Source organism: Gracilinanus agilis, chromosome 3, assembly GCF_016433145.1.
Source record: "Gracilinanus agilis isolate LMUSP501 chromosome 3, AgileGrace, whole genome shotgun sequence".
In the NCBI taxonomy this organism is placed as follows: domain Eukaryota; kingdom Metazoa; phylum Chordata; class Mammalia; order Didelphimorphia; family Didelphidae; genus Gracilinanus; species Gracilinanus agilis.
This window is the reverse complement of record NC_058132.1, coordinates 114468471-114493896: the sequence shown is the minus strand read 5'-3', so window position 1 is coordinate 114493896 and position 25426 is coordinate 114468471. Positions and strand designations below refer to the sequence as shown.

Sequence of the window (25426 nt, the reverse complement as noted above, 5' to 3'; positions counted from 1 at the left end):
CGAAGCAAGTAGGGGGCAGCTAGATGGCTCAATGGATGGAGAGCCAGGCCTAGATTTGGAAGGTCTTGGGTTCCAATATTGCTTCTGACATTTTCTAGCTGTGTGACCCTAGACAAGTCACTTAACCCCCATTGCCTATTCCTTGTCACTCTTTTGCTTTGGAACCAATACCTAGTATTTATTGACTCTAAGATGGAAGGAAAAAGGGCTTTAAAAAAATCTAAGCAAATACCTCACCTCAGCAGGGAAACACACAAGAGTTGGGCAGGAAAATGACTAAATCTTTGCTTTTCTTTCTTTGCAGTATAAGAATGAACATGGCAATGTGACAAGTTATTGTCATGAGACATTTCCTGGATGGGTACATGACATTCTGGGCAAGAATTGGGCATGTTTCACTGCAAAGAAGGTTGTAAGTTCTGCTGAAAATATACGAATGAGTGAGCTACCCTCTGGGCAATACAAGAAAAGGTGAGTTCGCCTGGCTGGAGATTGAGTTTGTTTTAAAAACTAATTGCCCATTTTACTTGAAAGCAACAGTTTTCAAATTAATCATCATATTTCTAAATCAAAGTATTATTTTGTGCCTTTGTGTACACACACACACACACACACACACACACACACACACACACACACACACATATGCCCTCCCAAGGGAAGGCAACATGTAAATAACTTCTGTACAAAATAGAAAGAATAGATGGAATAGATGAAAAGAATCTGAAAGGGGAAATAATTGATTTTCAGTAGAATTGATTCCCTTGGTAATCTTTTCCATTTTATTTCATGCATTTAAGAACAGAATTCTGAGAAGGGGTTCATAGGCTTCACCAGGCTGTCAAAGGGATCCGTGACACTAAGCAGGTTAAAAATCCCTACTCTACATTTTTTCTCTTTAATTATCTTATTCTCTCTTGTAACATCCACTTTTTGCTTCCATTTGGTTATGCTCACATCTATTTTTCTCCCCAAACAACCTTTTATTCCAGACCTGCATTTAAAACTGTACGCTGGATCACATTTCCTACATATGCTACAGTTATTATCATATCAGACTCAACATCTCAGAATCATCTTGGAGTCCTCCTTGTCTTTACTTCACCACATCTAATAAATTCAGACCCGTTAATAACTGTATAAAATCTCACATTTGCCCTTTCCTTTTTATTCCCATTGTTGCCACTTCATTTTAGGACTCCATTACTTCTCACCTGGAATATTTTAGTGGTCTTCTAATATTTTTTTTCTTTCTTTTAGTTGATCCCTCCAGTGAGATCTAGCTTTTACTTTGCTTCCAAAGTAATTTTCTACATCTTGGATCATATTATTCATTTGTTCAAAAACTTTCAGTTGCTTACCAAGTTAAGCCCAAGTTCCTTAGCATAGGATTCAAGACTTTCCCATGAATCTAAGCCCCAAATCATGGTTCCTTAAAGCCTTAGGCTTGAAGCAAGAAAACTCTTTAGGAATCTACTAGGCCAACTCCTTATTTTACAAGTTAGGGAATTGAAGCCCAAAGAGGTGAGGAGGTGAGGTCATTTGACAAAGGTTTTATATATATATATGTGTGTGTGTGTGTGTGTGTGTGTGTGTGTGTGTGTGTGTGTGTGTGTGTGTGTGTGTAATAAGTGAAAGAACTGGAGTTAGAACTCCAGTCATTTGAGACTAAAACACAGTGATCTTTCTACTGTTGCCATGTTAGATCTTGAAAAGACTTTAAAAGTCACTTTAAAACAACCCCTTCATTTTATGATGAGTCAAGTGAGGCCTCATGTCAGTAAGTGATTTGCCACAGATCACATAGATGGTTAAGTAGAAAAAGTGGGGTTTGAACAGAGAAACTCAGACTCCAAATGTAGTTTCATTCGGATATGCTACATTCCCCTCCTTCACCATGTCCCCAACTCCCAGCCAGTACCATATTAAGGAAGTCAATTGTGGTCTTCCCTCATGAAAAAGGAAAGAAATGTTGTAAACCTCATTTTATACATTAAAATCTTCAATCAGCTCATTAGCCTTCATAGTGTTGTTGAGCCTTTGGATATGTTGTTACTTTGTAATGGAACTTAAGATGAATGTGAGAAAATGAATGCTTCTGACATTTCATCCCCACACTTTCCTACTCTTCCTTTCTTGGCTTCTGTGGAGCTAAAGCATATTTTCTTTTTGGATTATTTCTCTAGTTCCAATGTAAATAATGGCATCACTGAGCTTCTTGCCCCAGCCCAGTACTCCAGAATGTACTATTGCTCCTAAGCTGGCAGCATGTCATTCTTCAGTAATACCTCCAAAGGATAAAGACTTTAACATTCAGTCTCCAAAGCTGGGACAGCATTTACTATAACACTGTCAGTCTAATAAGAGAGATCCTGGGTCAGTGTTCCTAAGCTCACAGGATGATAGGATGAGAGTTGGAAAAGACATTAATTGAATTAATTAATTAAATTTATTTAATGATCTAACACTGGCATTTTACAGGTCCATAACCAGTGCATCCATCAATAAGCATTTAAGTACTTATCATATGCTAGGTACTGTGCTAAGTATAGTGACACATTTGCTGCCCTCTCAAAATTCCCTTTCCATTTGGGGAAACTGAGATCAGAGAAGTTGTGTTTACCTCAGGATCACACAGCTAGCAGGTGTCAGATGTGGATTTGAACCATGATCCAGTGCTTTGCCCACTACATCACATAGCCTCTCCGTTTTGTTCTTGAAAAGCTGCTCTCAGGGCACCTTCACTGGTGAGTGCTAGCTTTGTAACACTTCCAGAAAAGGATGCCCTTTCTGCGTGACTGGAGTCTTAGTGTCTTGGTCATTATGACAGAAATATACAGTCTGGAATGAGGGAGGTGCAAGCTCATTGCCATCCTAATCTGGACACAGCAGGGGTATTGTGTTCATTTCTGGGCACTACATTTTTAGAAAGGACTTTGACAAGCTGGAGTAAACCTAAAGGAAGGAAGAAAGGATGATAGGGAGATTTGAGGCCATGCTCTAGAAGGAGCTCTTGAACCAAGTCAGGGCATTTGGCCTGAAGAAGAGAAGGCTGAAGAGGGATGAGGTTGTCTTCAAGCATGTGAATGTTTGACTCTAAGGGCAGAACTGGGAGGAACAATAATAATTATAGTCGTTGTTTCTCTGGCCCTTTAAGGTTTGTTATCTCATTTGAGATCTTTGAGGTAGATGCCATAATTGTCCCCATCTTACTCTCAAGAAAACTGAGAGTAGGAGAGGTTATCCCATGTGCCCAGGATCCCACAGCTAGTTAGTGACCAAAGTGGCTTTGAACTCAGAACTTCTGACTCCAACTCTAGCACTCTTATTTACTGAGCCACCTTGCTGCCTCTAGAGCCATGGAAAAGATTTTCACAGAAGCACATTTAGGTTAAACCAAGGCTGGGGGAAACAAACAAACAAACAAAACCACTTTCCCAACAGCTCCAATTATTTAAAATTGGAGTGGGAAGCCTCAGAATGAAGTGAGGTCCTCATCCCTGGACCTCTTCAAGCAGAGAATGGATAAGTTGTCAGGAGAAAATTTCTGTTTAGTTATGAATGGGAACAGTCATCTCCTGGCAAACCTGCTGAGATCAGGTCCTCTGTGGGAACATGATTTCATCCTAGTTGCATAGAAACTGCTCCTAGACACTCCCTAGGTTATGAAACACAATTTGTAAAAACCTCTGACGCATACAAATGATCAGTACAACAGGCAGGATTAGTAGTCTATTTTCTTCCCTCCTCCATTTCTCTTTCTCTCTCTCTCATATATATTTGTGTGTGTGTGTGTGTGTGTGTATGTGTGTGTGTGTTTATAGTGGGACCACTTTAATTCTCTTTTTCCTTCCCCTTTCTCTTTGAACTCAAAGCTCCTTAGGAAAATGTATCACCTTCAAAATAAAGAATGACAATGTCATCATTACTCTTTAAAATGTTAAAAAATAATAGCTAATACTTAGATAGGGCTTTTAAGCTTTGAAAATCACTCCACCTATGTTAATCCTCACTATAATTCTACAAGTCAGGTGCTATCATTATACACTGTATATGGAGGAGTAAACTGAGAAAGAGGAATGTTAAGTGACTTGCCTAGGGTCACACAACTAGACTGTGAGGAAGGATTTTAATTCAAGCCTTCCTAACTCCAACTTTAACATTTTATCTATCTGCCACGTAGTTGCCTAGACGTTTCTTCTAAGACTTTAGAATCATTACAAAATTTTCTGTTTCCTTTCTTTATCTTCCCCTCAGAAAATGTGCTTTTTCTTCAAGCATTCATATTCAGATGAAATAAAACTCTTATTGGATCTTGTCTCATTCAAAATGTTATATTTCTATAAAGTATACTATAGTTTAGTATAGTATATTTTAGTATACTATTATATTATATATTATATATATTATATATATATATATATGTATAGTTTAGTGGAAGTAATTAGTGGTCTGGGAGTCAAAACACCTAACTTCTAATCTTGATCTTGCCATTTACTATTTATGGAACAAGTCACTTGGGCTTTGGATACTCCTGCTAAAGTAGAGGAATTGAATGCAGAGAAGCATGATCACAAAGCCCCTTCCAACTCTGAGGTCCCATAATTCTAAGTTATTATGTCAGTTATTTTTTAAAATAAATTTTCTTTATATATTTTTTAAATTGTCTTGAGCCTTTCCCTCTTCTTCCTCCCGGAAAGTTACCTACTATGACGAAGAAATTCTTTGAACAAAAAAGAAAAAGGAGGGAAAAATTCAGTAAACCTAAATAAGGTGTTTTTAAAAATTTGACAGCATATGAAATGTACTATTTCTATGTATCCTCTCCTCTGGGAAGGAATATGGGAAGATGACTTCTTATATCTTTTTTTTTGATCCATGCTTTTATTTTTTGTTGTTTTGCAGCATAAGTTTTTTATTATCTTCTGATCATTGTTTCTATTGACATTGCTGTAGTCATTGTATCTATTGTTCTATTGGCTCTACTTAATTCATTCTGAATCATTTCATATAACTCCCTAATTCTCTCTTATTGTATTCTGTGAATTTGAATTTTTGTTGTGATATAAAAAATATTAATTATTTTTCCTTGCACACGTATAATATTCTGATCACATAATGGGTGAAATAGGCTTCTTTGGATTAGTCTGAAATATTTATTGTTACTTTTGATGGAAAAAATATATTTAAATTGAAAAACATCCAACTAAGTTTTTTAAATCCAAATTACTTGCTAGCTAAAGATGTTTTTTTTATTGATGAAAACTGATTTTGCTTCAAGTTCTTTCATACATTCCTCTCCATTAAGTGACCTTCGATTCTACATTCCCCTCCCTCTACCTCCTCATCCCCCTAAAAACAATAACCTGCACTTCTGGCTCCTGGAACAATCTCTCTGATTTAGAAATCTAATAGCTATTACATATTCTCAGTTTAAGCAAATTACATTTGCTAGTGTTATCTCTGTAGCAAAGTGCTTACGTAAAGCTATGTTGTTTCCTTTCTTGGTAGTGAAGAAAAATACTGGTTCAAGATGTAACCAGTAGTTTATTAAAGTCATTTGCCTCAAATTCTACACTCTTAAGAGTAGTTCCTGTTCTGGGTGTGGTGAAAGAGATTATTTAAAATAGATGCAGTTATTTATATAAGATTAACTTAAGAGGCACTGATGTCATAAGATTGATACTGAGCTAAAATTTTGCTGACTTCTCACTTCCCTGTCCTAAAAAAATCCTTTATTAAAATAATAATTATAATGATAATGATGATGACAATAATAGCTCCCAATTCTTGGCATTTGCATGTCTACAAAGGTTTAAGGTTTGTTTATTTGGCATCTACCATTGAGATGCAAGGTTTACTGCTTAGAGCAAACCAAAGATTAAAAAAAAAAGATAGCCCATATTTACAAAGCAGGTAAACCAAAAGATGTTCATCTGTAATGTTGTGAATGTAAAAATATTCTATTTTTACTATAAAGGAAACCTAGTCCTAGAGAGCATAATTAGTTTGCCCAGAGTCCCACAGGTAATGAGTATGAGTCAGATCATCCAACTCCAAGATTGGTATCTCCAGTGGGATGAATTTATCCACTTCCTAGATATTTGTGGGTGTTAAGGGTTGTGGGAGGAGGTGAGTGAAAAAGAAATATACCTTCCAAAGGAGACATATTGATTGGAAAGGGCCTAGATGGGTTGGTGATGAGGAAACCCAACTAGGGACCTCCCAGGGCCAGTGAAGCATAACAACCCTTGAGACTATAGAAAAACAACCAGATTGTTCACAGCACTTCAGGGAAACAGAGATCTCCTCCCAGGTATACCTCCAGACTCAAGAACCTCCTAGTCTTTCCACAAAACTAGTTAGTTCCAGGAGTTGATGGAATAGCTGTTCTCCTTTCCAGCTCAGAGAGAAGGCAAAGCAGGAGTGACAGTTTTTCACAGTAAACTCCCAAAACCTCATTCTGCAGAGCTCCCCATTATAGAATATTTTCCCAGGGTTAATGGCTAAATTCTCTTCTCCCCCTCTTAGAGACAACCTTTGCGTTTTTTCTTATCCCTTATTCTTACAATGGCTGCCTATAGAGAAGAAAAGATTGTTCATGTTTGCATATCTGGGTCCTTTGTTTTTTTTGTTTTTTTTTTTTTTGCAGTTTACATAATGCATTCTTCCCAACAACCCTTTGAGAATAGGTTTTTTTAATTGGTTTTTGTTTAAATTATTCCCATGTATTGGAAGAGAAAAGTGAGGTTCTATGAAGTAAGTGGTCCTAGGGTTATTATCTATTGATCAGTCTCTTTGTGTAGTAGAATGTACATTTTTTTGGAAAGAGAATCATTTTGATTTTCTCATTGTATCTCAAGGACCTAGAACCATGCTCTTTGCACATGGTAACTGCTCAGTCAGGGAATTTTTAGTGAACTAAGAAATAAACTCAGGCCTTCTGACTCCACATTCTGTGGGTTTTCCTATACACAATGCAGAAGATAAATTTGTGATATAAGGGTCTTTGGTCACATGTGCACAATGTTAAAATAGTGAAAAAAGAATTTAAAGTAACACCATTTGGATTTGTAAAAATATAGGCAAGCTACAAGACATATGACATGTGTATCATGAAAAATCTTGTGAATTTAATTTTGGAATTAAATTCTATGTTTAATACCTAGGGTGAGCTCCTTCAGTTTGAGGAGTTCTTTGATGATGACCACTCCCTACCCCATTTAATCTTCTTTGTAAACATAGTCTTTTTTGTTGGTTTTAAGTCAAAGAGAATTCTTTTGTGCTTTAAAGGAAGTTCAAATCCAGTCTCAAACACTCTACTGTGTGTCCCGTCCCTGGACAGGTAACTTTTATCTGTATGCCTCAGTTTCCTCCTCTATAAATTGAGGATAATATCACCTACCCTCAGGGTTGTGGTAGGAAACAAATTGTAAAATGCTTTGCAAACTTTAAAAATGTAATACAAATATTGTTTATTTTGTAGATTTTCAGTGCCATATACTCTTCAACAAGTATTTATTCATGTGTTTGTTTACATAGATAGATTCCTAAGTATTTTATATTGTCTAGGGTGATTTTAAATGGTGTTTCTCTTTCTACCTCTTAATGCTGTGATGTGTTAGAAATATATAGAAATGCTGATGATTTATGTGCATTTATTTTGCATCCTACAACTTTGTTAGAGTTGTTGATTATTTCCACTAGCTTTTTAGTTGATTCTCTAGGATTTTTTTAAGTAGACCATCATATCATCTGCAAAGAGTTTTAGCTTAGTCTCCTCATTGCCTACTTAATACCTTCAATTTCTTTTTCTTCTCTATTTGCTACTGCTAGTGTTTCTAGTACAATGTTAAATAATAGAGGTGATAGTGGGCATCCTTGTTTCATGCATGATGTTATTGGGAAGGCTTCTAATATATCCCTATTGCATATAATGCTTGTTGATGGTTTTAGATTGTAACATGAAAATGGCAGGGTGGAATTCCTGCAAGATACAGGGTCAAGGCTCACACAGAATTCCAGGGGATCCCCCAGAAGAACTCTGGGTGAAGGGACAGTTTAAAGCAGTTAGGGGAGTTGATTCCTGGGAGTTGAAGTGAGCAGGTCACTCTGTTTGCTGAGCCCAGTTTTGGATTGCTTTGGTGGCCATGGTGGCAAAAGCCATTTTGGTTCTTCTCAGAAGTTTGCCTGCTTATCTGAATTAGACCTTTCCTGTATTAGCATTATAGTTATCATTTAGTTATTTAGATATTAGAAGTGATATTTATAGGCTTTGAGGGCAAGCTAGTTATAAAGTCTGCCACTCCCTCCTGAAGGAGGAGGGGCTGTTTCTACCTAACAGTTCAGGGCTTCCCAGATTTTATCCTAATTCTTGGCAAACCTCCCTTTTCCCTTCCTTGTTTTATTAGTAAAACTTCATATTTGAAAGTAGCTGTGCCTGGCTAATATTTGGGAATACTCACAGCCGTTTCCAAATTTGGTTCCTTTCAGTTGCCAGCCCAAGAAGTCAGTACTAGCTCTGTCCCTGATAGCTACTAGACATCAAGCTTCTCCTATCTTCCCTAGTCAAACCTGTGGGGAAATAAGTTGATAAAGTGAACATCCTGAGGGGATTAGCCTTGCTCACCCTAACCAGTGTATCTGTTCATCCTCCATTTTCAACTGATTCTAACTGCTTGGTGGGAGGGGTGAGAGTAAAGGAGTACTTAACTCTCCCTACTTACTCAAGCCTGTGTGTGTGGGAGGAGTGAGTCCTGCAGGTTTCTGGTTTCTGGCCATCTCTTCAGCTTCCCAAATATCTCTGTTAAGATCAACATAACATAGATATATACTGTTTATTATTTTTAGGAAAGGTCCTTATATTCCTATACTTTCTAGTGTTTTCAATAGGAATGGATGTTGTATTTTGTCAAAGGCTTTTTCAGCATCTATTGAGATAATCATGTGGTTTTTGTTGGTTTGCTTGTTGATATGGTCAATTATGTGAATGGTTTTATTTATGTTGAACCATCCTTGCATTCCTGGTATAAATCCCACCTGATCATAATGACTAACCCTCGTGATCACTTGGAGTATTTTTGCTAGTATTCCGTTTAAGATTTTTGCATTGGTCTGTAGATTGGTCTGTAGTTTTCTTTCTCTGTTTTTGATGTACCTGGCTTTGGGATCAGTACCATAGCATTACTGGGTTTGTACAAAGATCATAGATAAAAAGACTTGTACAAAAATATTTATAGCTGCACTTTTTGTGGTGGTAAAAAACTGGAAAATGAGGGTATGCCCTTCAATTGGGGAATGGCTTAACAAATTGTAGTATATGCTGGTGATGGAATACTATTGTGCTCAAAGGAATAATAAACTGGAGGAATTCCATGTGAACTGGAAAGATCTCCAGGAATTGATGCAGAATGAAAGGAGCAGAGCCAAAACATTGTACACAGAGACTGATACACTGTGGTAAAATCGAATGTAATGGACTTCTGTACTAGCAGTAATGCAATGACCCAGGACAATTCTGAGGGATCTATGGAAAAGAACGCTACCCACATTCAGAGGAAGAACTGCAGGAGTGGAAACACAGAAGAAAAACAACCACTTGAACACATGGGTTGATGCGGACATGGTTAGCAATGTAGACTTGAAACGACTACACCAATGCAACTATCAATAATATGTAAATAAGTCTTGATTGACGACATATCAATAATATGTAAATAAGTCTCTCTAGGACCTAGAGTCTAGGTAGTAGAGAAGTCACTGGATTTTTTGTGCTATAGAAGATTAATCTGGTGTTTTTGTACATATTACAAGGAGATGAGAAGCATAATGAAGATTATATGTAGTTGTTGTTTAGGTGAGATGGAATAAAAAAGTCTCAACTAGGGTGATGGTAGTGTTAGAGGAGTGCATTGGCTATGGGGGTAACGATTCAAGAGAGGTGAAGGGGAAAGTAAAAACATGAACCATATAACCATGGAAAATTTTTCTAAAAAAACTAAATATTTAAATATTTTTAAAAAGTATTTATTCAGCACCTAAATAGATAAGACTTTGTGCTGATCTTTAAGAATTCAAAGATTTTTAAAATATAGCCTCTATTCTCAAAAAGCTTGCAGTCTAATAGAGGAAGGAAAAGTATGGCAATAATTGGATTCAGGGAAAGACATCTAAGTAGAATCACAAATATAGAGTTTCTGGGATTTGGCTCTGGCAGTAGTAAATACTATAAACTAAAAAGGTCTAATTCATTTGCAGGTATTTACAGGAACCATACAGAAACAATTATGAATTTGTGAAAGCCATCAACACTGTTCAAGATTCCTGGACTGCTACTATCTATGAAGAATATGAAAACTACAATATGGATCAAATGATTAAGAGAAGTGGTGGCCATTCATTCCCCAGGTAATATTCTCTCTCTTTTTTCATAAGAGCTCAAAACCCTTGGAAATGTTGTTTGCTCCTTTTCTCCACTTCCTGGTTTCTGCTGATGACACCAGCTGTCATTCTCCCAGTCACTTTGTCTTGGAAATCCAATGCTCTCCTATCTCCCACCCAAACACCAAGCCTTATTCATCTTTTACAATCTCTCTCACTTCTTACATATATTTTGTATGTACTTTTGTCCTTTTGTCTCATCTTCCCACCCCCATCATCCAAAGAATATTAACTTATTAGGGAAAGTGCAGGTTCATTTCTGCCTTGGTATCCCCAACTTCTAGAAAGGCTCTTAGCACCTAATGGTGTTTTGTTTTTCTTAGAACTGATGCTAAGTGATAAATGGTTACAGTTAGGCAAGTGGGGTTAAGTGACTTGCTCAGTGTCACCCAGCTGGGAAGTGTCTGAGGCCAGATTTGAGCCCAGGATCTTCCGTCTCCAGGCCTGGCTCTATCCACCAAGCCACCTAGCTACCTCCTGGTAGTGGCTTAATAAGGGTTTCTTCATTAATTCATTAATGAATCTCTCCCTTTCTCTCCTCTAACACTACCATCACCCTAGTTGAGACTTTTTTATTCCATCTCACCTAAACAACAACTACATATAATCTTCATTATGCTTCTCATCTCCTTGTAGTATGTACAAAGGCACCAGATTAATCTTCTATAGCACAAAAAATCCAGTGACTTCTCTACTACCTAGACTCTAGGTCCTAGAGAGTAAAACCAGGTTGATGAAGCAATAGATTGAGGACTCTTGAACCTGTAGTCAAGAAGACCTGAATTCAAGTTCAGCTCCAGAAACTTATTAGCTGGACAAGTCACTTTACCATTGGCCACCTCAGTTTCTTCATCTGAAAAGTGAAGATAATAATATTTACCTCCCAAGGTTGTTGTGAGGATTGTGATATAATATTTATAAAGTGCTTTGTAAACTATTAAACACTATATAAATGTTAGACATCCTTCTTGTTATTATTTAATAATAACATTTATGATAATATCCCAACTTCTCAGTAGAGTAATCAAGGCCTTTTATAGGATGGCTCCAAACAGATCTCCTGCTCACCTCAAGAAATAATCAATCAGTTAGCATTATTAAAAACACATATTATGTGCCAAGTACTATGTATTGGGTGCAGATACAAAAAGAAGTGAAAAAGAAAATCCCTGCCCTCACAATCTAATCACCTAAACAAATTCTGCTTTCATCTAACCTAGAGTACTTGTCATTCTTTAAAAATGGTTTTTCCCTCAAATATTTTCCCTTCATCCTTCATTCCCTCTCCCATTCTGCCCCTGCAAATTTCTGGTTACCAATATCCTTCTTGTCTTTCAGCCACATGCTTTTGCCTATTAACTTCCCATTGTGTTCCCCAAATATAGGTTTGTAATTCAGAACTATTCAAATATTAATACTCATGCTTATTAAGCCTTGTTCTGCCCAATATCCCTGCCTTTCCTTACTTCATATGCCTCTTTTGCCTTCATCCCAAAAGGATTACTTTTACCCCTGAATAACTAATGCATTATTTCCCCTTCCATGTCTGATGCTGTTCCATATTCATTAAAAGTTTCTTCCAAGTTTCAGACCCTACTAATCCCTTGAGACTCCAGGGTGAATGCCATCTCCTTCATGAGCATTTCATTACATTAGGCATTGATAAGCTTTCTTTCCTCTAATGCTTAGAACACATTAGAATAAAAAGTCAGAGATTTTTTCCAAATCAGAAGAAACCTTAGAGATCACCCAATTCAACTTCCTCATTTTATTTACTTTTCATTTTTATTCTGAATTTAAACTTCCAAAAAAGAACATTTCCAAATGACAGAATACGAAAAAAAATTACCTATAAAACTGAATATCCATTTCACTCTGCTTGATTTAAAAATAAAAAATATAATGATTTTACATTTTAAAAATTGCTTGATTTGTTCTTCCTTCTGAACTTTCTTCTGTTCCATTATGTACATTAAAAAAAGTATTCCCTCAGGCCAACCCTCTCATTATTCAAATGAAGTGGGTTAGGCCCAGAGTAACTTACCCCAGACCAGAAATATATTGCTAAAGTCAAGCTTTGAATTCAGGAATCTGATTTCAGAAACACAAAGTGGAAGAGATGGGATTCAATACTGACTTTAAAAAGTCAGCATTATGTTTCCTATGATTTTTTACAAACTTACTAATTGGTTATCATACAAAGGTGTTAGTTGTGTCTTCTCCAATAGATATCTCCTCTGAGGTCTAATCAGGCTTGGAATGATCATGAATTTCTGAAGGCAATATCAGTAGAGTTTAAGCTTTGGTAGATCTCACCAAGTCAGAATGGTTGAGGGCATTAAACAGAGAACAGTGCATATTGTAAATATTTTTTTTATTTTAAACATTTTTAATATTCATTTTTAACATGTTTACATGCTTCATGCCCCTACTTTCCCCTTCAACCCCCACTCTTCCCCCCACCCATGGCTGACGCGCATTTCCACTGGTTGTAACATGTGTAAATATTTTTTGCAAGTGGCCATCTTGTACAAACTGTAGCAAGATGTGTTTCAGAGTTTAGAATCCCCAAAGCAGACAAGAGATAGTTGGAAGACCATTGGAACACCCCTATAAATAGGACATCACCCCAAGGCAAACTAACTCAATCTTGAGTTGGTGGGTGGTAAGGTTGAACAGGGAGAAAACTCTCCATTTGAACCCCAGAAGCTTCACCAAGATTTGTATTAGCCTGATCCAAACTGGGTCCAGCTATTTAGGTCTATTATTATCATAACCTGCACTATGCAGTTTATATTTATCATCATCATCAACAAATATCGGCAACCACATCAACAAGTCACCACAGAAGAACAGCAGTTACTTATATCCATCTAGGTTTAGCTAGATTTTTCATCTAGCAGCTGAACAGGCAAATGCTGTAACTAAGTTTGAGTGGCAGAATTCCATCAGGTATTTCCCTGTGGGGAAACTGCCTGCTTCTCTCTAAATTACATTTTAGCTTTAGTTTTCCTTGAAACCTCTATCCATACCCATCTTTCCTAAATACCCATGTCACTAATATAGCCATTCATTACTTAATTAAAATAGTTACCCATTAAACAATTGAATATCATCTTATTGGCCTGATCCATCATGTGCAAAAACATTCTCCCACTGTCAAGCCTGGTAGTTGAGAGTAATTTTCTCCTGTGGGGAGTTTCATATGCTATTCACCAATTTTAGCCTGTGATTCATTCTCAGTCAACTCAAGATATCCATACTATTGGCAATCAGATTATCATAGCCTCATGTTACATCTTAAAATATTTGGTTGTAAATCACCGGAGAGTTGATGGGCCCAGGCCCATTTCAGTTAGAAATTCCCTTAGTGTCTGCCTACCAGGGGAAGTTGATTCTACTGCCCCATCTCCCATGGGTCAGCGCTGTGAAGCTGCAAATATGGACAACAGCTTGAGAAATAATCCTAATTATATATGCATAAAAAACTAAATAGTGATGATTATGAAAATATAAGAGACATCCCAAAACAGTTTCTCACATGAATGCTATAGAAAAAGAGGAACTGAATTCATAGAATTTGAGCTGGAAGGGACTGCAGAGGCTTTCTAGTCTAAATTCCCTTTATAGGTGAATAATATAAGATACAGAGGGATAGTAACTTGTTTATGGCAAAAAAAAGGCCTTCTGATTCCAAATCTGGTGCTCTTTCCCATGGCCTGTAATGGTCTGGGAGCTGGAGGAGGAAGGAAGGACTTGCACAGGGTCTTAAAAATATTTGGTAATTGGCAAAGCTGAATAACTTGTATTGAGCTTGGTGGTATAAGTTGAAGTCATACTTCTAACACATACCAAATGTATAGTATTAGGCAAGTCACTTCGTATTTCCAAAACTTTGGTTTCTTCATCTGTAAAGTAGGAAAAATAATATTTGTGCTGCTGTGCTGCAAGAAAAGCACTTCATAAACCTTAGTGCAAAGAGATATGTAACACCATTATTTATAATAATAGCTAATATTTACCTTAAGGCTTACAAAGTGCTTTTTATTTAGATTCATCTTCTTTTCCTCATTTAGACTATATGTCTCTATTTAGGTATCATTTTATAGTTTATTTAGAGAAACCTCTCCAAAACAACACATCACGGTCTTTTAGAAGGCAAAATTGCAGGTGGTGGGTACAGATAAGCTGCAGCATATATCCAGTGATAATCAATAGTTAAGAAACAATGTCAAGCAATATCACTGAGGAAACATAACTGGAATAGGAGATATGAGCAAAGGATAGCTAAGAGTCGAAGAGCCTAAGTGCTCTGTTGGTGTCCATGACACATAAAAAATGCTAGAGAATGGGCTTGATGTATATTGGGTTGGAGGATTCTCAGTGAAAAATGTAAGGAAGAATATGACCAGAATGAGAATACATGAATGAGTAGTTTACACTGCTTCTTGAGGGAATACCACATGAAAAGAATCACAGGTCCATTGAAGTTTTAACGTTAATTCTTTAATATTTATTCTGTAAAGCTCTGAAAAGAATCCTGTATAACCACCAAAATGCGTCTATCCTTCTAGCATGTCAATTGTGCTTATATACTTTACACAATAGATTTTAGTTAGCTCAAGAACAAGGACTGTATCTTATTTATCTTTTTATTGTTCATAGTGCCAAACTTAATGCACTAGTAAAAATATTGAATTAAATTGTATCAAATGAAAAACTTTTTATTATAATTTTATTTATTTTTTAATCTCTAATTAATTGAGAATATTTTTCTATGGTTTCATAATTCATATTCTTTCCCTTCCCCCTCCTGTAGCCAATGAGTAATTCAACTGGGTTTTACATGTATCACTAGTGAAGACCTATTTACACATTACTAATATTTGTAATAAAGTAATCATTTAGAGTCTACTTCCTCGATCATGCCCCCACATAGAATTCCTCCTGTTCATCATTCCTTTCAGCACAATAGTATTACATCACCAACAGATACCACAGTTTGTACAGCAATTCCCCAATTGAAGGGCATCCCTTCATTTTCCCGTTTTTTTGCTACCACAAAGAATGTGACTATAAAGGTTTTTGTACACATTCAAATGGAAAACTTCATGGTGAAAGCTTATTGCTTAGCTCATTAGTCTTCCCAAGGGCCTCATCCAAATATGAACCACAAGAGTGTTTGCATTGAAAAGAGCATTCCCTAAAGAACTGGAGGAATTCCATGTGAACTGGAATGACCTCCAGAAATCGATGCAGAGTGAAAGGAGCAGAGCCAGAAGAACATAGTATACAGAGACCAATACACTGTGGTATAAGTGAACATAACGGACCTCTACTAGCAGCAATGCAAGGATCCAGAGCAAGGCTGAGGGACTTTTGAGAAAGAAAACTAGCCACATTCAAAGGAAGAACTGCGAGAGGAGAAATACAGAAGAAAAACAACTGCTTGAACATATGGGCTGATGGGGATGTTATTGGGGATGTAGACACTAAACGATAACTCTAGTCCAACTATCAATAATATGGAATTAGGTCTTGATCAGTGATACATGTAAAACCCAGTGGAATTGTGCACTAGCTAAGGGGAGTTAGGGAGATTTGAGGGAAAGGGAAAGAACATGAAATATGTAACTAGGGGAAAATATTCAAAATTAAAATTAAAAAAAAGAAAAAAGAAAAGAACATTCCTATATAGGTTGCTGCGTAGGAGATGCTGCCTATTCTTTGGACATTTCTAAATATGTTATTGTTATTCCTGAGGAACAGTCATTTTGGGTTGTTTCTCTTATTTCTTTCTAACTTCCATTTTCTTTAGAAATTACCTTATTTCCCTCACAGAAGAAATATGTGAAAGAAAGGGTGAAGTTAGGAGGAATAATAAAGACTTACAGGATTCTTATTCTTTTTTGTGTCATGTGCCCCTCTGGCAGTCTTCTGAAGCCTGTTGGACCTTAAAATTCATAAAAATTCATTATATGAAAAGGAAATCCATTTTTTTTGTGATTTGAAAAGTATTATTTAATTAATTTAGAATATTTTCCATGTTACATGATTCATATTCTTTCCCTCCCCTTTCCCCAACCCCCTGCCATAGCCAGTGAGCAATTCCACTGGGTTTTGCATGTGTTATTGGAAATCAATTATTTTGAAATTCATTAAGCAAAATTTTTTTAAGTTCATAGATCCCAAATTAAGAACTCAGGCTGCAGAAATCTTGTGAAATTCATGAAATGGAAACTGGTCTAAATCAATCCCTGGGTGAATTAAACTACTAATATATTTATTTAGGGGATTTTCCCTCCCCTAACCACAATCATTATGAGCAGCATGTTCAGTATCTGTCTTTATAGACCTGCTACCTCTAAGCTATGCTATGTGAGTTGTGGCTGAAGTTATGTCCCTGATTTTCATATCTAATTTACCATTAGTCTAACTACAGTTTAGTCATGACATATATATATGTATATACATATATGCATATATGTATATACATATGTATATGTATATACATATATGTATATATGTATATANCCTGCCATAGCCAGTGAGCAATTCCACTGGGTTTTGCATGTGTTATTGGAAATCAATTATTTTGAAATTCATTAAGCAAAATTTTTTTAAGTTCATAGATCCCAAATTAAGAACTCAGGCTGCAGAAATCTTGTGAAATTCATGAAATGGAAACTGGTCTAAATCAATCCCTGGGTGAATTAAACTACTAATATATTTATTTAGGGGATTTTCCCTCCCCTAACCACAATCATTATGAGCAGCATGTTCAGTATCTGTCTTTATAGACCTGCTACCTCTAAGCTATGCTATGTGAGTTGTGGCTGAAGTTATGTCCCTGATTTTCATATCTAATTTACCATTAGTCTAACTACAGTTTAGTCATGACATATATATATGTATATACATATATGCATATATGTATATACATATGTATATGTATATACATATATGTATATATGTATATACATATATATATATATAAACAAAATCTTCAACTTTTTTCTCTCACTCTTTCTCTCATTGCCATATTACTTGCCCCATTCTTTCCCTCATCAGCACTTGCTAGAGGAAAGTAAGAAAACCTACAAGTAAAGATGTAACAAAGATGTTGATATCACAGGTTCTTTGTAATAGGTGCTGAGTAAATGCTTATTGATTCATCATATGACAAACCACATTGTCATCTTTACATTCTCTATACTAATTCAGGAAAGTAAAGTCCTGAGAAAACAAAAAAATGACTAATCTCCAAATTACTTCTCATTATAATTTAATGAGAAATATATGGTCAGTTCCATTCAAATACACATACAGTCCCATTTACTCCTCCATCTCCTTTGTGGTCAGCATGGGATGCCATAAAAACAATTGGAGTAGCAGAGATAAAGATAGAAGATAGAAGATTTTGTGTATAATCTACAAAATGAATAACTGAAACTTCTCTAAATGATGATATACGTATACTTCTCTTTTAGGCCAAAACCTGCACCATTGACCCATGGAATACATGAAAAAACTTTAACTTTGCCAAGTTCTTGGGACTGGAGAAATGTTAATGGTGTCAACTATGTTAGTCCTGTTCGAAGCCAAGGTAAAAAAAAATGTCCCTTTGGATCTAGATCTGAGATGGAATAATCATGCATAGCTTAGTTTAAAAATATTTGCTTTTCCCTTTTGCAATGAGATGACTTGGCTATTGCTGTGTTGGTGAATTTCTCTGGGTGTCCCATTAACCCCTTGAGGGCTAAGCTAATATTTAAGAATCTCAGTATAAAGCAGCTTTGATAACTTAAAGGTCATTCAGGTTCCATTGCTAAGTTGACTGTAACCTGGCTTTCTGCATGGAGGACCTTGGTTAGTACAATTACACAAGTTATTTTTAGAAATTTGGCATAGTAGGTGTGAACTTAATAGTTTCCCCTGCAGTCATTCCTGTCACAAAATTATGCCATATTTGAGTCATTAGTCATTTGGAATAATTATTCACGCTATGTTCAGCTTTATTACTTTTAAGATTATTTTGGAGTTAATTATTATATACATGGCTGATCTTTTACCATGAAATAGGTATGGAGTTTGCTGTCTCATATTTAGTACTATCTTTGTGGCAAATTATTCTTTACCTTTTTTAGACAGATGATTCCCTCAAGTATCACTTAGATTTATCGCCTTCTTTCCTAGCCTCAGCAATGTTCTTGACCTTGTGCAACTCACAGCTTCCTGATTCCTCACTTTCCTCAGTTATAAAATGAAGGGGTTTTACTGGATGGCTTGTCGGGTCCCTTCCAATTCTGCATCTGTGGTCCTGAGACTAATGCTGTAATGTCAAAGACTTTTTTGTGATGTTTTTTTTTTTCCCCCTGAAGGCCAATGATTCTTGCCACTTAGGTGCAGCAAGGAGGCACAGTGGTTAGAGCATTGGACCCTAGCACCCCCTCCAAGTCAGGAAGATTTGGGTTCAGATCCAGGCTCTGTGTGACCTTGGGCAAGTCACTTAACTTTTGTCTGCCTCAGTGTTCTCACCTGTAGAATGAGGATAATAACAGCACCAGTTTCCCAGACTTGTGAGGATAAAATGAGGTCATATTTGTAAAATACTTCACAAACCTTAAAGTATTATGTAAATATCAGCTGTGTTAAGTGAGGAAGTCAGTATGTTTTTTCTTCTTCCTGCCACCTCTTCATTGGGAATGGACCGGAATGGTATGATAGAAATAGGGATAAGGGAGGACTAAGAGAGATAGAAGGAATGGTATGGATAGAGATGTAAATGACAAAGCATTAGTTGCACTTGTTACTCAAGGTGTTCATTTAGGAGGTGAAAACTAGAAACTCCTAGCAGTAACCTTTTGATATAGTTTCCTTCTGCCCAGGTCAGTATTGTTTCAGCCACCTCATTATTCTCTTTTCAATATTTTGGACATTCTTTTGTGGAAGAAAAGTCTTAATATGCCTCTGAACTCACCCATAATCTACATTCCAGCAGATTCTTGGAAAAATCATGCTTTCAAAACTTCTTCTTGGTTTTGAGTGTTTTAAAGTGGAGGGAGAAATGACTAATTCTTTTGATTTTCTCTTCCCTCCCCTGGGCAACGTGGAAATTTCTGCTAATTCTAAGGGTATCAGCATTTCCTCAAACCCAGGAATCAGCAGATTCATAACATCAATCATAGTGAAAGGGAATCCACAACTTCTCTCTTTCCAGAGAACATCAGAGCCCTTGCTCATAGTGGTGGCAGTCCAGACTTTTTTATTTATGTTGGGCAGAGAAGGCCCTCCCTCAAAAGAAGAGCATGCATTTGAAGATATTTGAAGCTTCGTTCTTTCTGTATTTAAGAGGAAAAAGATAAGTCCCCAGCTGAAAAGGTGCTTATACAATCTCTACTTCTCCCAACCTAAGAATAATTTGGACACGCTGTTCATATTGGGTATAGACTCAGTTATAAAAGAATTTATATATCACTTTAAAGTTTGTAAAGTGTTTTGAAAATATCTCAGTTTATTCTCACAACAACCCTTGTAGGAAGTTTGTATCATCTTCATTTTACAAATGAGGAAACTGACGCAGGAAAAGGTTAAGTAACTTGCCCCGGATCTCTTATTTAATAAGTGTCTTCATGAAACCAGTTTTCCCTGAAGTGTAGCACTCTATCACTGCACTATCTTGCTATCCAACAAAGAGAGTCTTCCCATAGTTTGGGAGATTTAAATTAATTAAAGATCTAAGCATTCTACATATCTGTCTAAGAGAACAGAGGAAAAACCCTTTAAAAAAAGTGATTGGGATGTGAAACAATTGGATGAGGATTGAAGGGAATGTTTATCAGTCCTCTTCTTCCCTCTCACTGGTGAATAGCTGGTTCTGATTTAACCATGGCTGCCCTGTCCAATATGCAGCGTGAGAAATGAAGAAGACGCTGACTTTGGAGTTAAGTGACTTGGGTTTAAGTCCCAATATTGCTGCTTACTTACCTGGGTGATCTTGGGCAAAGCCCCTAACCTTGGGCTTCAGTTTCCTCATCTATAACATGAGAAGTTTAATCCAGATCTTCTCTAAGGTCTTCTGATTCTGAATCTTTAACCCAATTCCATACTCACTTCCACTTCTGAATCTCTAGCCATGTATCCTATACTCACTTTCTGGTTCTCTCCTCTGTCTCTGATAAAAACATAGGCAAGCTGTCTTAAAGGAGTCTCTTCCCCTTCCCTGACCACTTCCTTCTTTCAGCTGGACAGAGTTCTTAGAGGAAAAGAAACATATTAAGAACTAAAGATACTCATTGCTTTTGCCTGTTGCTTTTCTTTAATAAATGTAGAATCACAAAGATCAGTATATTTGTTAATAACAGTGGGAAACAATGCCCATAAATCCTTGCCTGCCCCTTCTCTGTGCTCTTCCTCTTTTACACCATTTAAGAATGTAAATGCAGCAGTGAGTGGTTTGGGGTGGGAGGAGGGGAAGGGAATGGATTGTGAGTAAATAAGGATCTGTAGTCTGACCTGAGATCTGCAGCTCTTCAGGACTCATCTACCTGGAGAAAATATCTAGAAGGAGACCTCAACATGTAGATGAAAATTTACCCAGTGATTAGCCACTTATCAAGTGGACAGTTGTTAAACGTGACAGATTTCTGGAACATAGACACTCTCTATGATCACTCCTGGAATCAGGGTCTCTAATGATGTGACTGATCATGAGCCTCCAAACCTGACCTACACTCTAGAGCTCCAGAAGCTTTTTTGCCTGACATTTGATTCACTTGAATGTGCTGAGAGAAAGTATAAAGGAGTAAAGGAAAATCTAAAGGAAAATTATGAGGTTCCAGTTGGGTTGTCTGTATACCGCTAAACCTTTAAAAGGAAATTAACAGGATAATGAGTTTCTCATGCTTCTTGGCCATGGAAGTATGATCATGTGTGACTACATGGAAGGATGACATTGGAAAGATTTACATGTAATGTATTTTTCTGTTTCTTTAGCTGACTGTGGCAGCTGCTATGCATTTGCTTCCATGGCCATGCTTGAGTCAAGAATCCGTATCCTAACCAACAATTCCCAGTCGCCAGTGCTCAGTACGCAGCAGATCGTGTCTTGCAGTGAATATTCTCAAGGTAGTAACACAAATAATCCTTAGATCTATGTATGTAGCATTTTACATACTTCCAGCTCATTGTCAGTAAAGGCAGAGCAGTGTGATGAACTGATCAGTAAGACTTGTTGAATACTACATGTGCTACAGAGGAGACAGATCCTTCCTTTTTACTGTGGATATCCATGAAATGAACCATTGGATATTCTTATGAAGTTTTGCCTAAAAGCTATGGGCATGGTGTACTGGAAGAACCACTGGCTTTAGAGTTTGAATATCATGCTGATTAAAAAATGGTAGCTCACATTTATATGAGTTTGCAAAGCACTATACATATCTACAAAGAGACAACATGATGAATTAGTCAAGGGATAATAGGATGATTGATTTAGAGCTCCTAGAGACTTACAGATGAGTAAATCAACAGTTATTGAGCACCTAGTATGTTCCAGGCCTGGTGCTAAATGTTGGCTACATAGATACAAAAGGGGAAACAATTCTGACAATTGTGGAAAGACCTTTTAACTCGAGGGTAGTAGGATCTGAGTTTGAATCCTAGATCTGACATTACTAGCTGTGCAGGCATCTTATGTGCTTTGCAAATCTTAAACCACTTTAAGTATGGTAGATTTTGCTTTATTATATCTTTTAATTTAATTTGTATTTGTTAGCTGTTATGTTAGAGCAAACTATTTAATTTTGCTGGGCCTTGTTACTCTCATTTGTAAAATAAGAGTGTCAGACGAAATGACCTCTGAGGTTCCTTCATCCTCTAGATTCGATGTCTTAGTGACAAGTCTGAATTTGCCTTCCCCCACATTTCAACTTGTAACCACAAGTTTGATTTTAATTCTCCCCTTGGCTTTCTGAGCAGGACAAATCTGGATTCTAAATACAAAACCACAGGGTCACTCAATGATGATGAAACATCACCCAGTGTGAAAAGTTCTATGTTCTCTGAGACACTTGTGGGGAAATGATTAAATCTGCTGGTCATTTTCCCCTTGTTTTTAAGAAAGGTAGAGAAATCAATTATTTCATGGGCAGCAGGAAGGAACAAAGATTAGTGAGAAGCCGTGATCTTTTCAGTAAGGAGCATAACTTAATGTACTCTTTTTACTACCCTTTTCAGGCTGTGATGGAGGCTTCCCATATCTCATCGCTGGAAAGTATGTCCAGGACTTTGGAGTGGTGGAAGAGAATTGCTTTCCCTACCTGGGCCATGATGCTCCCTGTTCCCCAAAGAACTGTACTCGCTATTACGTCTCTGATTACCACTATGTGGGGGGCTTCTACGGAGCATGCAATGAAGCCCTGATGAAGCTTGAGCTGGTTCAGCATGGGCCCATGGCTGTCTCTTTTGAAGTGTATAATGACTTCTTTCACTATCGAAAAGGAGTCTATCACCACACAGGCCTCAGAGACTCTTTCAATCCCTTTGAACTGACCAATCATGCGGTTCTTCTCGTAGGCTATGGCACTGATGAGAAGAGTGGTGAGGATTACTGGATAGTTAAAAATAGCTGGGGGTCCTCTTGGGGTGAGGATGGATTCTTCAGAATCCTCAGAGGCACTGACGAATGTGGCATTGAGAGCATTGCTTTAGCTGCCATTCCAATTCCTAAGTTGTAGGGCATTTCTACATTCTCCTCACTCAGACTCCTTAGATGAACTCAGGGACAAGTCTAGGTTTCACAAAAGCTTTTTTGGAAACTTCTGTGTGGAATTAATAAATTATTGACTCTTAAAACTCAACAGTGCCTAAAAAACCCCAGCCCCACTTTGGGTGTCAGTCTCTATCCAAAGATCTTTTACCAAGAGCACTGTTCAATGCAGTTTAAAGGGTAGTAGAGAGTAAAGGAGAAATGAATCCTAATAGTCATTTATAATTCAAAGAAATGTTTAAAGAAAAAAATTGTGCCTTATGTCTGTAAAACTACCAAACTGTTTAAAAATGGATTTTGTTGTATGAATGAATCATGGAGGGACTGAATATATTCAAAAAGAGAATTTATTGCTTGACAAATGTCCAAATGAAACATCAAGAATGTTACAGCTTGTACATTTCAGAGAATTTTTGTACATGAAACTTTTAAAATTAGTAACTTATAAGAGAGGGAGAAGCAAAGAGATTTGTAAATTCATTTTTAAAATTAAAACACTGAATTATTTACTGAATCTCTATGATGGATGTCTGTCCTTTTCTTTGCCCTGTCCTTCACAATATTCAACAATGCCTCTAGTAATTTCAGCCTGATTCACTTTTCTTTGTGTCTCTAGAGGCCAGGGTTGAAGGAAGTATGGATATGGGAAAGAGGGGTGTTGCTAAGTTTTGGCGATGTATGCTAAATATTTAGAAGTGGTTATCTTAAAGAATCAGAGACTTGGCATAAAATTGGCCAAGCTGGAATGTCTAAAACAATGTGATTTTTAAAATAATTAAAATAGGCCTCTTTGAAGCATCTGTAACAGAATGTAGATGCGCTGACCATATTTTAGCATGAGCCTGTTCCCCCAGGTGGGTCAGCAGTGAAAACCATGCTTCTTGCCTTCCCCAACAAAGTGGGTTCTAGATAAACACTCAGGGTAAGGGCTACAACTAGGAGTATTAAGTAATAAAAACCAGCTACATTGGGAGTTTTATTCCTTTGGTGGCTTTACAAGAACAACAAGCAAATTCATGAATCGAACTTTTTATGCTTTGGGTATTCTTTTATCATTATGCTTATATCTCTCTTTTTGTAAAAATAAAAACACTTACCTTCCATCTTAGAATGAAGAATATTTTTGCAACTTAAGTATTTTACATGTTGTTAATTATAAGGACAATATTAGAAAATAAATATTGTTTTATTAGTTTAATGATAAGAAGTAGAGAAGCTGGCTTGAGAAAGAATTGGAGTTTCAAGCAGAGCTGAGACAGTGTGTCATTTTCAAATGTTGACAATTGTAACCATTTTCCTGTGACAGTTACTCTCTGGGGTATGACAGTGGCAGTTGGTTTCTGGCAGTTGGCAAAGTCACACACAGGGACTCTCTCAGGGCTGCAGGAGGTAATATCTTTGCCTCTCTTTCTGTCTGAAGGAAAGACCTGAAGAAGCTCAGTGTTTTCTTTTTCCAACTTGGAAAACACTACTGATTATTTATTGTGTTTTTTATGGATTGATTTAACTCTGAGAAGACCAAAGAAACCCTGGTCTTTGGTTTGGACTCTGAGTCTGCTAAAGGCTCAGAGTCCTAACTTGATTCTTGTTGAGACTCAACCAGCTAGCCTTGGTTATTTTTATAACTTGAAGTCGGAAGTTAAGAATTGTAAGGATAATATTGTTAGTTTTATCTAGAATAGTAAAAATTTGGTTTAGTCAGATCAGGAAGGATTTGTGTAGCCTGTGAAACACAGGAGAAGAGGTTCCTTGAGGAACCTGGGAGTTTTATATGGGTGGAGTTAGAATCCCCAAGAGTTAAAAATCCTTTTTATTCTTATATATTTCAATATAGTTTATTTTTCTATAACAAACACCTCTTTAAAGTCCTTGCACCTGGCATTGAAGAGAAGTTCATTTATGAGCTTCACTTCACTTTATCACTGAAGATAATTTTGATTACATCTATCAAAAGTATCTAAACAGTTTTAAACCTATATTTGCATAGTTTTTGCCCCTTTATTTTTACAGGCTTGTCTTTTTATTTTTACATAAAGGCGTTCATTATTTCATAGAGTTAGAATTGTAAGGGTCCTTACAAATCATCTAGTCTATTTTCTACCAGCAGCAATGCAATGACCCAGAACAACCCAGAGGAACTTATGAGAAAGAACACTATCCATATCCAGAGAAAGAACTGTGGGAGAAGAAATGCAGATGAAAAACATAGTATCAATC

The 25426-nt window shown here is 36.8% G+C and overlaps 1 protein-coding gene across 1 annotated transcript in view; it reads left to right on the top strand.

Moving 5' to 3' along the window:
* The window catches only part of LOC123238813 (dipeptidyl peptidase 1-like), a 46141-nt gene extending 22325 nt beyond the window's left edge, over window positions 1-23816 (top strand). Inside the window, exons 3-7 of the mRNA XM_044666031.1 lie at window positions 305-471; window positions 10258-10407; window positions 17931-18046; window positions 21436-21567; window positions 22678-23816. Coding sequence (XP_044521966.1) covers window positions 305-471; window positions 10258-10407; window positions 17931-18046; window positions 21436-21567; window positions 22678-23177 — 1065 coding nt within the window. The 3' untranslated portion in view covers window positions 23178-23816. The remainder of the gene's footprint in view (window positions 1-304; window positions 472-10257; window positions 10408-17930; window positions 18047-21435; window positions 21568-22677) is intronic.
* Window positions 23817-25426: the final 1610 nt, after the last annotated feature.